Source organism: Vanellus vanellus (genome assembly GCF_965231255.1).
Source record: "Vanellus vanellus genome assembly, contig: HAP1_SCAFFOLD_67, whole genome shotgun sequence".
In the NCBI taxonomy this organism is placed as follows: Eukaryota; Metazoa; Chordata; class Aves; order Charadriiformes; family Charadriidae; genus Vanellus; species Vanellus vanellus.
Window position 1 is genome coordinate 388,930 of NW_028128775.1, and position 14,952 is coordinate 403,881.

Consider the following 14,952-nt stretch of genomic DNA (forward strand, 5'->3'; position numbering starts at 1 on the left):
TTTGTTTGTTTTTTTTTTTTTTTTTTCCCCAGCCCTGGGCTGACAACCTCTTGGAAATCCGGTGTTTCCCCCGTCGTTGTTTGGCCTCAGCCGGCAACAAAGAACCACGCGGCCGCTCGCTCCACTCCCGCAGCCGGGGGCAAAATCGGAAGAAAAAGGCAAAAAACTCGCGGGTTGAGATAAAGGCAGTTTAAGAGAAGAGCAACGGGAAGGGCAAACAATCCCAATAACAGCGGTAAAGGAATAGACGGACGCGATGACAGCGCCTCCGCGCACCGACCGGCCCCGCACCGCCGCAGCCCGCTCCCAGCCGCGACTTCCCGCCCCCTCCCCCGGCGAGCTCCCCCCAGCCCCGGGCATGGCTCACAGGGGATGGGATACCTGTGTCCCTGCCGGCTCCTCGGGGAAATTAACCCCATCCCTGCCGGAACCAGGACACCCCCCGCCCCTCTTTCCCCCCTTCTCTCCTGCAACCCGCATCTTTCAGCCGCGTCGGGGCGGTGATGGAGAGCGAAGGGACAGAGGGACAGCCGGGACAGGGGGACGCAGCAGATGCCAACCCCAGTTTGGGACTCAGGGAAGCAAAGAGGAAAGGGCGCGTGAAAGAGAAATGCCTCTTTGAGGAGACGGGATCCCTTCTCTTGGCTCATACAGGCACTGCTCTTCTCAAAGCCCTTAAGAAATCGCTTTTTAACGCTCCTTTAATTATTATGGGGGGTTTCACCCCCTGCTGGCAATCCTACATCCCTGCTCTACTGGGCATTAGAGAACCACTGGACTAGTTCCTGTCCTTGAACCTCGAGAAAAGCCGGCTTTGGCTAAAAACCAAACATCCTCCTCCCGCCCCCACCCCCTCTGAAAAAAAAAAAAAAAAAAAATTAAAATCCTTACAAAACTGAAAAATCCTCCGGCTCCTCCGGCTGTGCCTGAGGTGAAAAACAGGTGGCTTTTAGTAAATTAAAAATAATAAAAAAAAAAAACCTAAAAACTCTCTCTCTCTCGGCCTCTGTTAGTCCAACTAAAGGGAGAGCGTCGGGAGGCGAGGGAGGAGGAAGGGGGAGGCTGTGGGATGGAGAGAGCCCTCCCCGTACCCCTCGGCTGTGCATCCTCGCAGCGCCGCGGGGAATGGGGGGCTGTGTGTTTGGGGGGGTCTTTGGTTTGCTCCCCTGACCTGCTGGGGGTGGGGGACGAGGGTTTGGGGAGGGTGGGGGTGGGATATCCGGCAGTGGGGTTACATTCATCGGGCGGTGCTGGGCGGCACGGCGGGAGCCTCCCTTGCTGTGCTGCGAGGCCGGGGCTCCCAGAGCGTGTTTCTGCTCCTGCTGCTTCACCTGCTGGAGCATTTCCCTCATCTTGCGCTGTGCAGTCCTGGGGAGGAGAGGGGAAAAGCAAGCGGTGGGGGTCAGGGCACCGCTTCTCCCCCTCTCACCCCCCCGCCGAGCCCCCACCGAGCATCTCACTGCTCCCAACTTGTCACTCTGGACAAGCCATAATTAATTCTGGGGGCGGTTTTGGGTGTGTTTTTTTTTTTTTTGTGCTTCCTCCATCGCTCCTCGAGAGCACCTGAATTTTTCTGGGGTGCTGAGATCCTGCTCGAGTGGACAGGAGACAAGGTTATGGAAGATGCACCCAGGTGGGACGCGCATGGCTTTGCCTGCACAGAGGAGTCCATTCACACCCTGGGTGCTGCTCTGCACAGCATTCAAAACACCCATTTTTAGCTCAATCAAGCCAATCTTCAATTTCAGTTCTCGCACAGCCAGGGGGAGCTACTGAAACACCTTCAGTGCATCTTGGGGGCACAGGGACCTCCCAAAAGAAGAGTGGCAGGGTGCTCGGGTGCTGCTGGGCTCAGCAAGCCCCGTGCCTTTCCTCGGTGGATGAAAGCGGCCGGGGAGGATCGGGTAAAGCCGCGGCCAAACCGTACCTGACTGGCAAAGAAATGCCCAATGATTTTAATGATGACCTCCTTGTTCTTGTCCGGGGTTTGGTCTCGTGGCACAATGACTTCCGCACTGGTTAAGTTTTACAGTTCGTTCACCTGGAGCGAACCACAAGAGGCTTCTGTTGTGGAAGAGCCAAAATCCTCCACTGCCACAGTCACGACGGCACCAGGCACCCTGTGTGTCTCCTCCTTCCTTGGAACCAACGAGAACCACCACCAGGACATGGGGGCTGAGGGTCAAGATGTCGCTGAGACCACTGAGCACCCAGGATTTATCCGCCTGGGGTGGGCAGGGGTGATGGGTGATGCCCAACTTTTCATCCCCGGGGCACCACCCCCCACCGTTTTGCCACCTTTGCCTGTCACGTGGCCGGCGGCGAAGGAAGGCACCTTGATGTGGACTTCAAGCTTCACTTCTTCTTTCAGGTTAAAGAAGTTATCCTCTTTCAGCTTCCCAAATATTCACCCCTGGGCCTGGGGAGGAGACGGACGGGAAGGAAAACCATCAGGCAGCGCCCGCTGTGCCCCTCCATCCCCAAAGCTGATGATGTCCCCATGTCCAGCAGCATCAAAACCACTGTACCCAGCAAAGAGCTCCCCTGGCGCTGAGGGAGGCCAAGCCAGGCTGGCAGCACAGTGGTGACCACAGGGATGCTCTCGACTTGGCCCTTACTGTCTCCCCCACCCACAGCCCCCACCCAGCACACCTTGAACTGAGCCTCGGGCGTCCCCATGATGATGACCATCTGGCCTCGGGACCTTCTGACGGGGCGATCTGGGGAGGGATGGGGGAGAGGGAGCATGAGCGCGGCCCCCACTTCAGCAAGACCTTCCCTCGGTGGGATGTCCCACCCCAGCGCAGGGCAACCCCACCATGCAGGAGCATCCCCTCCCACCCGAGCCGGGTTGATAACCAGGGTGCTGCAGGCCTGGCCTTCTACTAACGACAGGCCGGAGAGGTGGGCACATGCCAACTTCATGAAGTTCAACCAGGCCCAGTGCAAGGTCCTGCACCTGGGTCGGGGCAATCCAAGCACAAATCCAGGCTGGGCGGAGAATGGATGGAGAGCAGCCCTGGGGAGAAGGACCTGGGGGTGCTGACTGATGAGAAGCTCAACATGAGATGGCAATGTGTGATCACAGCCCAGAAAACCACACATATCCCAGCCTGCATCAGAAGTGTGGCCAGCAGGGCGAAGGATGTGGTTCTGTCACTCTGCTTTGCTCTGGTGATACACCACCTGGAGTACTGTGTCCAGCTCTGGAGCCCCCAACATAGGAAAGACATGGACCTGCTGGAGCAGGGCCAGAGGAGGCCACGGAGATGCTGTGAGGGCTGGAGCCCCTCTGCTGGGAGGACAGGCTGAGAGTTGGGGTTGTTCAGCCTGGAGCAGGCGCCGGTCAGGGGGACTCCGTACAGACCTGAGAGGTACGCCCAGGAGCTCTATGGTGGGAGAGAAAATGAGAGTCAGTGATGGCCCCAGCGTGCCAGACCTTTCCCAGCCACCCCCAGCCCGACGCAGAGCAGCATGCCACCACTGTGAGCCCGGCAGGGACACGGGGACAACGCTTCAAGCCCTGAAACCCTGGGGTGATGTGCAGCCCCATCCCAGCGCGATGGGGCTGGGAGGCGGATGGGGGGTCCCAGTTACTCCCAGTCCCTCCCCACTGCCACGTTTCCACCCATGTCTTGCCTTTGTAGGGGAAAACCAGGACACAACTCTCTCCTGCTCTGCGTTCCAGCAAGTGCAACCAGATGCTACCTGCAAACCACCATTGCTCACATGGAGAACGAGCAGACCCAGCTCCCCTGCCCAGGCTGGACGCCGCTCTCGCTCCCAGCCCTCTAGTTAAACCCGCTGTGCCGAGGTTGTGCTCCCTCTCACATTGAGCCCACACTCCCCGTGTCCACCCTCTGCTTCTGGCCACGGGCTGCTCCAGGGCTCATACACCAACATGTCCTCTCCTGCCCAGCCACTCCTCAACGCCAGCGTGGACACTGCACCTCCTCACTTCCCTCCCTTCACCAGGAGCCTCATTCCTTCTCCTCCATCCTTCCCAGGTCTCTACAGCTCCACAGTTGAAGCTACTGCCACCGGCCCCAGGTCCTGCTGAGGATGCAGTCAGAAATGACCACTCCACGGTGTGAAACGTAAAGTACTTGGGTGGAAGGAGCAGAGGCCTCACCAGGGTGGCTTCAATAAGGTCCCACAAAGCTTTGGGGTGAAGGAGGTCCCACCAAACGCTGCCCTTTGGGACACCTGCCCAGCTCTTCTCCAGCACACCAACAAACACTCAACCAGACGCTTCCCCAAGGCCGCGCTTGCTCGGGCCGTCGCCGCGGGCAGAGCATCCCCCCGCACAGCCAGACCAACCGACCCTTCTCAGTGCCCTCCGGGGCCACCGCGCACATCACACTCACACGCCCCTCCACACCACCAGCCTGGCACTCACCCTTCTCCTCTGACCACTCTGCTGCTGGCGTTGCCAGGAGAAGAAAACAGCACAAGTAAATGAACCCGTGCAAAAATAGAAGTTAAAGAGGACCGGCCAGTAAGGATAAAACAATATCCCGTATCTTATGAGGGGAGGAAAGGTCTAAAACCAGAAATTGATTCATTGTTGAAGGATGGATTGTTGGAACCCTGGATGTCACCTTATGATAGTCCAATTCTACCGGTCAAGAAGGCTGAGGGGAGATAGAGATTAGTCGCAGACCTACGAGAAGTCAATAAACGAGTACAGACTCGGCAGCCTGTGCTTTCGAACCCATATACCCTCCTGAGTAAAATATCACATAATCATAAATGGTTTAGTGTAATAGACCTTAAAGATGCCTTTTGGGCCTGTCCATTAGCAAAGGAGAGTAGAAACTTATTTGCCTTTGAATGGGAAGATCCGGACACCGGGAGGAAGCAGCAACTCCGCTGGACCTCCCTGCCTCAAGGGTTCACAGAATCCCCAAATCTATTTGGACAGACGCTAGAGAAAATTTTAGGGGAGTTCCAGGCAGAACCCCCAGTACGAATCTTGCAGTATGTAAATGATCTGTTGTTATCGGGAGAGAAAGAGCAGAAAGTCAGAGAGACATCAATACGTTTGCTGAATTTTTTAGGAGAACAAGGATTAAGAGTGTCAAAGGCAAAACTGCAGTTTGTACAAAAGGAAGTAAGGTATTTAGAGCATTTAATTAGTGGAGGAAAAACAGAAATCAATCCAGAACGAATTTCTGGGATTACAGCTTTAAGTGTCCCAAGAACAAAAAGAGAAATAAGGAAGATTTTAGGGTTACTAGGGTACTGTAAACTATGGGTTGAGGGCTACACTCAATTAGTAAAATTTCTGTATGACAAACTAGTAAAAGAAGGTCCAATACAGTGGACAGAAGACAAACAGGAGCCATTACAAAAACTGAAACAGAAGCTAAGAAAAGCCCTGGTTTTAGCCCTCCCCTCCCTAGAAAAAAAAAAAAAAAGAAACCAAAACCATTTCACCTTCTTGTAAACGTGGAAGAAGGGATAGCGCATGGAGTCCTAATGGAGGGATGGGGCGGAGAAAGGAAACCAGTGGCATACCTGTCCAAATTAATGGACCCAGTACGTGGGGGTGGCCCACATGCATGCAGGCAGTGGCGGGGACCGAGGCAGTCCCAGGCGACCGAGCTACCAGCACCTGAAACACCCCATCTCTTCAGCGATGGAGCAAACCTGGGAGGAGAGGAAGGAAGTGACCTGGGGTGGGTCCCTTTTTTGGGAGGAGAGACAAGGGAGGAGAAAGGGAGGAGTCAAGGAAGATGAGGGGGATGTTCAAGCAGGGAAAATGGAGACAAGGGGGGATCAATCCCCCGTTAACTACACCTGAAATCCAGCTCTTCCTTCTGGGACTGAGAGCCCTGTTGGCTTCTCACTCTTTGCTGTGGTCAGCAATTTCTCTTGTCACGCTCAGGAGTTTCACACCGTCTGTTCAATTAGCTACGGCTTACGCTGGGCCCTAATCTCCAGCTGTGTGCCTTAATGCATACCCCCAAAGTCATCTGCAGGTCACATCACTGTTTCCTATCCTCCATGTGCCAGTCTTCTCCGTCCCATGGTGGCTCTGAGCACCCTCCTCTCTGACCAGGCACCGTTTCAGCCCTTGGGAGTCACTCTTTCCCTTCGTGCCCTGCTGTCTGCCTGCAGCCTCATTGGCAGGCGCCGGGCACGCAAGTCCTTGCCTTGCACCGGAGACTGAATTGGACTCAAGCACGCTCAGCTGTGAAAATCAGGAACTTTATTTCTACAACCGAGTCAACATCAGCCCTTCTGCGCTCAGAGGAGCGCGGGCAGGACAGAGCAGGCCTTGGCACTGAGGCTGCCTTTGGCTCAGCAGGCATTGCCCCGGAAGGAAATGGTCGTGGAACAGCGCAGCCTGCTCTGGAGCCTGTTTGTCATGCTGCTCGAGTCTTTTTCCCCCACAGGACCTGCAGCAGCTCCTGCAGCAGCTTAAAAAATTCCACCAGCTTCTGGCGTGGAAATGGACATGGTGCAAACCCGCCCGACTGTGTGGGTATTGGCCTTGGCCTCTGATAGGGGGCCAAGACTGGCTGTGGTGTTGTAGTAGCCGATGGTGCTGGGCGCAGTCCCATCTGGACCAGGATCCAGTCATAGAAGTGCTGGGTGGAGGTGTAGACTCCGGGCCGTTTGGCTCTGGCACAGCCTCTCCCCCAGCTGGTCACCCCAACAAGCCAGAAGTAGTCCGCGTTGTTGTCTTTGCACACCAGAGGACCACCGCTGTCACCCTGCAGGGGAGGAGAGAGGGTTGAGGTGGTGGTGGGTGGCCGCTGTCAGCGCTCTGGCCGGCTCCTTCTCTCTCCCAGCACCTGCCAGAGCTCTGCTCACTGCACACAACGGCGCTGCTCCGGCGCTGGAGCCTACAGAGCCTCATCTGGGAGAGGGTGGAGGGCCTGTAAGGTCGGGCGCTCTCTCATCTCTGCACAGTGCTCCCGGCTGTGTGGAAGGGGGATGCTTTGGGATCTGGACCTATGGGCTGCCGGGAGCACAGGATGGGCTTTCTGGGCAGCGTCCCCGGGCTCTGGGACAAGGTGGGCACTGGGCAAGGACCTGCAGCTGGGGAAGGGGAGGTGAGCACCAGCAGCGGTGGAGACCCAGCGGTGGCAGGGTGACTTGCCAGGCCAAGCACGTGCCGGGCGATGTTTGGGCGTTGCGAGAGGGCTGCCGGTGCTGCCGGGGCTTGACTTGCAGCATGTCCTACCTGGCAGGTGTCGATGCCACCCTGCGGATAGCCAGCACACAGGTTGTGGCTGTGGATGGCCCCTCTGTACCACCCGCTGCTGTTGCAGAGGTTGACATCAATGAGCTGGACCTTGGCCTCCTGCAGGACATCCGTTGACCCTGCAGCTGTGAGCACAGAAAGCAATGAAGCCCCAGCAGCTCCCCCCCTGCCTGGGTGAACCCCTTCCCTAGGGCTTGGCTTTGCGTCCTGAAGGCACTGTGCCCGTGTTTCCCCTCTGTCTGGCTTTGGGCGGTGGGTCAGCCCATTCTCTCCGGAGGCATACGTCCCCGCAGCCTGACTCTGGCTTTCGCCTCCGCTCTCGGGAAGCCCAACCCCTCTCCCCAGTGTGCCGAGCTTGCACTCAGGACACCAGCACTTTTGGGGAACTCACATCTTGCAGTGGTGGCGCCCCAACCGCTGACGTAGCAGGTGTGCAGCTCTGACACTCTCAGTGAGGCGTCGGGCACACAGGCAAGCTGGGTGTAGGAGTTGCACTGGACCGGCTGGTCCAGCTCCAGCAGGGCGATGTCGTTCCTCTGCGTGATATTCCTGTAGTGCTCGTGAACCAGCAGCCGCTTAATATGGCGCACTTGGGCCTCGGGGCCCAGCCGAGTCAACTGGGTGGCCCCGATCACCACGCGCCACATGCTGATGTTCCTGGAAGGCAGATGGAGAGGGGGGTCAGAGGGAGCGGAGCCACGCGCTGCAGCAGCCCCGCCGTTCCCTGCCTTCTGCTTCCCAGGGCAGAGAGGAGAGCAGTGCCACGCAGGCTGCCACTGCCCTGGCATGCCTTAGGCACGAGCCATGTGGCGCTGGAGGCTGCTAGGAAGCAGTGGCCCGAGCCCAGCCTTCTCCTGAGCAGTCTCTGGGCTGGGCTCGGCAGTGCCCAGGCACTGGGCGTACTGGCAGGAACGGGGATGGGAGTAGCAGGCGGTGCTGCGCGCAGGGCACCCGCGAGGGTGGTGGGGACAGCCCCCTTCCCTGGCCCTCCTTACCTGGCCTCGATGAAGCAGTGTGCCGCCGTCAGCACCCACTGTGGGCTGATGAGGGACCCTCCGCAGATGTGCCCCGTGCCTGCTTCCCAGGGGTCCTGGATGCTGACGATCCAGGGCCAGGCTCCTGGACGGGCATCGGTGCCACCCACCACGCGCGACATGCCGTACTGGTAAGCCATGGGCCGGAGCCCGCAGGTCCCTCTGTAACCAGAAACTCATGACTGTCCTGCTCCACGGCGTGCTGCGCTTCAGGCTGAAGGTCAGCCCTCTTCCCTCCCCACAAGGCGCTGCACGGACAGCAGGGCCAGGGAACCCCCTGGGGCGGGCGGGCGGGCGCCCCTGTTTCTGCCTGAGCCCCGCAGAGGAGCTGTGCCAGCAGCCGGGGTGCTGGCCAGGATCTGAGGCTCCCAGGCGGGGTTGGGGAAGCTGTGGCCACGGGGGACAAGCGGGCTCCCTCCAGTGAACCCCATCAGGGTTGCCCAAGCTCCCCCCCAGAGCCTGGGGCCACTTACCCACAGCTGTCCCACGCGCCTTGCACAGGCCAGCACAGGGCCAGCAGGACGACGACGAGGAGCAGTTTCATTGCTGCCAGTGGCGGCACGTGGCACCTGCAAGAAGCGAACCGAGGGCCTGTCGCCACCAGTGCCGCAGCCGACGTAGTGCCCGCAGTGCTCACGCTGCCCACGGTGCTCTTGTTCCCGGGGCTGATGTCACAGAGTCGCTGGTTCCGGGCACCGGGCCCGGTGGCCTCTTGGCAGAAGGGGGGGCACCATGGGGGGTTCCCGGCAGGAGGGGAGGCAGAAGCCGGCATGGGACACCCCCGACAGACCCCTGCTGAACACTCTGCCTGCGGGACGAGGCTGTGCAGGCCCCGCGGCAGGCAGCAGCGCCTGGCTGCGAGCGCTGCCTGCTGACAGCTGGCAGCAAAAAACCCCGTGTGGCATCGCGGCCTCTTGGGGAAGTTCACTGCCACCCCGCTCTCTGCAGCCCTGTGCCACCAGGGCCTTCCCAAAACACATACACCAGAAAACAGAACTGCTACAGGCAGCATGCACGGTTTTGGGTGTTGAGGGGCCCATCTGGCTACAGCCGCAGCAGGCAAGCGGTGATGTGCGAGTGGGACGAGTCCAGCACACCCACATGCTGCACTCCGTACCTATGCGCACGCCTGGGCGCACACACAGAATCACAGAATGGTTTAGGTTGGAAGGGACCTTGAACACCATCAAGTTCCAACCCCCCCACCCTGGGCAGGGACACCTCCCACCAGCCCAGGTTGCCCAGAGCCCCATCCAACCTGGCCTTGAACACTTCCAGGGATGGGGCAGCCACAGCTTCTCTGGGCAACCTGCGCCGGGGTCCAACACCCTCACAGTCAAGAATTTCTTCCTAAGATCTATTCTAAACCTCCCCTCTTCCAGTTTGAAGCCCTTCCCCCTCATCCCGTCACTACACGCCCTTGTAAAAAGTCCCTCCCCAGCTCTCCCGTCGGCCCTTCAGGGACTGGGAAATGCCGGCGCGTCAGTTTGTGTGCTGCACTCTGTGTGTGCACGCATCGTGTGTGCCCTGTGTGTGGGTGCACTCGGTGTCTGGGTGCACTCCGTGTCCCGGTACCCACACGGTGGGTGCACACTGTTTACGTGCAGTGTGGTGTAGATGAGCCTGTGAGCGTGCACACTGCAGGTATGCGTTCACTGGGTCGAGCGCGTGCCGTGTGTGCGGGCATTTTGTGCGTATGCTGGCAGGCTGTGCGTGCCCGCACTGTGTGTGTGTGTGCGTGCTGCATGTGCATGCCTTCCACGCTCTGTGCATGACGTGCACGAGCACTGTGTGCATTACGTGGGGTGTTCCATGTGTGGTGGGGGCGTGTGTGGGGTGTTAGTGTGTGTTGGTCTGTATCAGTGTGTGTGTTCCTATGCAGTCGGGGTGTGTGTCAGTGTGTGTTGCTGTTGTAATAACTAATTTAGCAAAAGAATTTTGCTTCAGCTCAAATGAATGTGTGCCCTCTATGGCTTCAGCTAAGATGGGTCTGTGCTCGCTGTGCGTTTGGGAAAGGGAGAGTGTTAGACAGGATATCGGACGAGAGCAACAGTTGGAAGTACAGAAACTTGCAGGGCAAAGGGTGGTGTCGTTAGCTAAGATAACCACAGGAGTGTAAAGAATGAAGAAGCCACAAGAAGGACATGGTGGTAAAGACTTCGAGCCTCCCTCCAATGACTGTCAGGAAGACCCCTGAGGCAGCACAGCGCCTGCGCCGCTGGAAGGGGGGGGCATGTTCGGGGGTGGGCTGCATTCCAAGAACTCATTGATTATGTATTTGAGGGTGGGTTGTGTTCCAAGAACTCAAGAGGAATCGCTGATGGAAGTTGAAGAGGCTCTGAAGGAATATTCAGCAGTTTTCTGGGACTGATCCAGAGACTGTTGCTGGCCAGGAATTATTAAAAAATAAATTTTGTCACCCATGCCTGGCCAGGTATTAGGAAAAAAATGGAAAAGATGGAAGACTGGCATGAGAGAGGAATGAATGAGCTGTTACGAGAAGCACAAAGAGTGTATGTGAGGTGCGATGAGGGGAAACAGAGGGCAAAAGCAAAACTAATGGTAGTGACTGTAAAAATGTCCTGGTTTGAGAGACACAGGACTAATTTCTCTTCTAACACTTGGGAAAACTGCACTTTCAGAAGACTCCAGTGTCTGAATTTGTGAAAATATTTACTTTACAGCCAGCTATGGTGTGTGGGTCTCAAGGTCTCAGTGTTTTCGAGCTCGCCAGGTGCAGGGATGAGGAGGAGCGAGACGCGGGCACTTGACCCAAGCTGGCCAACAGGATTATTTCATACCATCAACGTCACACTCATTATAAATTAGAAAGTTTGCTGCGAAGTCGCTCTCTCCCTTGATGGCTGCCATCCTGAGAACTTCGTGCCCTGGTGCCGGAGCCCTGAGGCCTTCCCTTCCTCCTGAAGCCGTAGCACTCGCAGTGTCCCACATTAGCTGTCCACTGCTGGGAGTGCACAGCTTCCTACTGATAGAATTGGCTGAGCATAATCTTTGCATATTCCGTATTGGTGTCGGGATCAATATCAGTTCTTTAGTGCTGTTAATGTTAATTATCTAATCTTATTTTATTAAATCTGTTTATACTTCAGCTCTCAGGTTTTCTTGTTTTTCCCGATTTCCCTTTCCCAGGTGGGGAGGGGTCATCGGGTGATAGAATGATTGTCTAAATGACAACAAATTGTTATGGGTCTCTCAAACCATAACAAAAAGAAATAACAAAGACTAAAGATAAAGGGCCCCAGAATCCGGGGCCAGGGATGAGAGCACACAAGATACAGGGAGCCCATCTGCTGCTGCTCAAAAAGCCCATGTGAATGAAATCAGGAGCCCCAGAGGGCGGAAAGTGTCACCATTGTGGGCAGGAAGAACATTTTAAGAGAGAGTGTCCCAGGCAAAAGAGAGATCAACGAGTGTTTAAAATCTATCAACAGGAAGAATAAGGGTGTCAAGGGCTCTACCTGCTGGGGGAAGAAAGAATTAGTGAGCCCTTGATAAATTTAAAATCAGGCCCCCAGGAGGAAATTTACACCTTTTTAGTAGACTCAGGAGCTGAGAAGTCTTGTATTATGAAATTGCCTTTGAATGGGAAGATCCGGACACCGGGAAGAAGCAGCAACTCCGCTGGACCTTCCTGCCTCAAGGATTCACAATATACCCAAATCTATTTGAACAGACACTAGAGAAAATTTTAGAGGAGTTCCAGGCAGAACCCGGAGTACGAATCTTGCAATATGGAAATGATCTGTTGGTATCAGGAGAGAGGGAGCAAAAAGTCAGAAGGAGACATCGATACGTTTGCTGAATGGTTTTTTTTGGAGAACAAGAGTTAAGAGTCTCAACGACACAACTGCAGTTTGTACAAAAAGAAGTATTTAAGGCATCTAATTATCAATAGAAAAAGCAAAATCAATCCAGAACGAATTACAGCATTAAGTGTGCCAAGAACGAAATAAGAAATAAAGAAGATTTTAAGGTTACTAGAGTACTGTAAATTATGGGTTAAAGGATACAGTCAGTCAATAAAATTTTTCTATGACAAACTTGTAAAAGACAGTCCAATACAGTGGACAGAAGACAAACAAGAGCAATTTAAAGAATTAAAGCAGAAGTTAATAGAAGCCCCGGTTTTAGCCCTCCCCTCCCTAGAAAAAAAAAACAAAGAATTTCACCTTCTTCTAAACACGGAAGAAGGGACAGCGCATGGAGTCGTAATGCAGGAACGGGGCGGAGAAAGGAAACCGGTGGCATACCTATCCAAAATTAATGGACCCAGTATGTTGGGGGTGGCCCACATGCATACAGGCAGTAGTGGCCACAGCAATATTAGTAGAAAAAAGCCAAAAATTAACCTCTAGAAGAACCCTAATCGTACATACCCCCCACACACTGTAAGAACTATATTATCTCAAAAGTCTGGCCAGTGGTTAACAGATTCCAGAACTTTGAAGTACGAAACCATTTTAATAGAAAAGAATGATTTGACCCTCGTAGTAGACGGAAACCTGAATCCTTCACAACTCCTGTAGGAACAGGCAAGTGGGGAGCCGCATCATGATTGATTAGATGTTATAAATTACCAAACCAGGGTAAGAGAAGACCTAATAAACACACCAATGCCCTATGTAAAAAAAAAAAACAACAAAAACAAAACCAAAAAACTATCCAACAACTTTTTAGAGACGGTTCCTCCTGATGTATAGATGGAAAGAGAGCAAGTAGTTATGTCATCATTTTGGGGGAAGAAAAAGCAGTAATTGAAGAAGGAGGATTACCAGCAAATTAGTCAGCCCAGAGTTGTGAACTATATGCTCTGAAGAGAGCTTTAGATTATCTCCAGGGAAAAGAAGGCATTATCTATACAGATTCAAAGTACGCATATGGAAATTAACCATGAGAAGGAAGTCTCGTGTTTTTGCTTTGACAGGAAAAAGCCCTGGAGAGCCTTCAGAAGGCGTATAAGAATCAGTGCTGCTGCATGAGAGCGACAGACAGCAAAAGCCTTGAGAGTGCCTTCGGACTGGGGTGGCACCAAACCCCTTCGACCCTACTTTGCTGCAGTTGTAATTGTTGCGTGTATCTACAGGATAAGTGTAAGAATTGTAATAAGGTCATTTGAGGTCCCCGTGGCAGACAGGAGCAGTACCTCTCCCAAGTCCTCGATCTTTAGTGTATCCGATGTGGGAATACAACCCCAATAGATAAGTGTAACTGGATTAGACATTACTGTTGCAGAACCACAGAGAATTACGTAATGTGGACCGACCCAACCAGAATGTTCATAGATCCTTGAAATATCAACTCCAATAGGAGTTCCGGGACTGAAGAAAGGACCCTATTGTGCCACAAGAATCAGAGATACCGAACTAAAGAGGGTGGAGGGCAAGACCAGGTTGGCCTCTGGACTCGCTGCCAAGAAGAACTATTTCTCGGCTGTTGGAGGCACCCCAATAGGCACGAGAGGTAGGAGTATAAGCCAGGGTGGACCTCCACTTCCAGTGGTATTATCACTAGTGGTATCTCTAGTATCTGGTGACGAACTTAAGAATAGGCAGAACAAGATTAAGAGCAACCAGCCCAATCATTAGGAGAAAGTCTCATTTTTCAGTCATGGATTTTCACGTGTTTTCTTTTCAAGCAACCCAAAGAGGGCACGCTTTTATAGACATCAGCAATTAAGTTCTCCGTCCCATCCAGAAAAGCCTTTTCCTAAAGGCGCTCTCCTTCCAAGGGCAGACCCACAAAAAGAAGCCCTCTCTGCTTAATCCATTTCACAGAGAATTTCAAATGCAAAATAGAATTAAACAGGACGTCTTTTCCCCGCTTCAGGGAAAGCCACTAATATAGACCTTGGCAACATATTTAGCAAATCTATCATTGTAATGCCTTTGCATTGCCCATTTCCAGCTGGAGGGCAGGTTGAAAGGACTCTCATAAAATAAAACAAAACAAAAAAATCCAACCACAGAACATATTCCTGTGTAGGGGGTAATTTTATGAAAATAGGACAGAAGTGAAATTCCTGTGAAACAGAGGGGTTATGATTGTTACCGTCTTCTTCAGCCTTATCAATCTGAATATCTTTTTACAGGTACAAGGCAACAAGAAACATTCTCAAGGTGCAAAAAACCCCCACCTATTCACCTCTTTACCCCAAAGATCTTTTCACCACACAGATTCCACCACCAATACACAGCTGCTAAATATCCCCGGCTGCTGCCGATCCGTAAGAAACCCTTCAAAATACAAGAGAACGCTGAGCCCAGCGCGCTGACGGTGCTGCCAGGGCTGTGAGTCAGAGCTGGACATAGTCGCAGCCCCTGAGGTTGAAATCAGCCCCACACTTAGGCACAACCCGGGGTTTTAAGCCTCGCTACAAACCAGACCCCCGCTTTTGAAAAAAATAAAAAAACAGGGAGATTCACCTCGAAATGAACCATGTTCTTGATGCCGAAGTGGTGCTGGTCCATGGCCGCCGCCGCCCTTAGGGCCAGTTCCATGGGGCTTCGCTTGACCTGGAGCAGAACTCGCGGGCGTGAGGACAACAAGCCTCCTACACAAAATCTAAAAAAAAGGAAAAGTTCAATAAGATTTGCTGTTACTCACCCATCAAACCCTAACCACTACAACTGGCCCTTTCACAACCAGGCCTGATCGCAGAAGAAAACTGAAATATCCCAATTC

The 14,952-nt window shown here is 54.0% G+C and overlaps 1 protein-coding gene across 1 annotated transcript; it reads right to left on the reverse strand.

The window, feature by feature from the left end:
• Nucleotides 1-6,371: 6,371 nt before the first annotated feature.
• On the reverse strand, nucleotides 6,372-14,738 carry LOC309684060 (acrosin-like; the record flags this gene model as incomplete). The annotated part of the gene is made up of 4 exons (XM_082500021.1): nucleotides 6,372-6,722; nucleotides 7,196-7,341; nucleotides 7,608-7,812; nucleotides 14,694-14,738. 4 exons carry the CDS (start codon nucleotides 14,736-14,738, stop codon nucleotides 6,372-6,374), a joined length of 747 nt encoding a protein of 248 aa, XP_082356147.1.
• Between the last annotated feature and the right edge of the window lie 214 nt (nucleotides 14,739-14,952).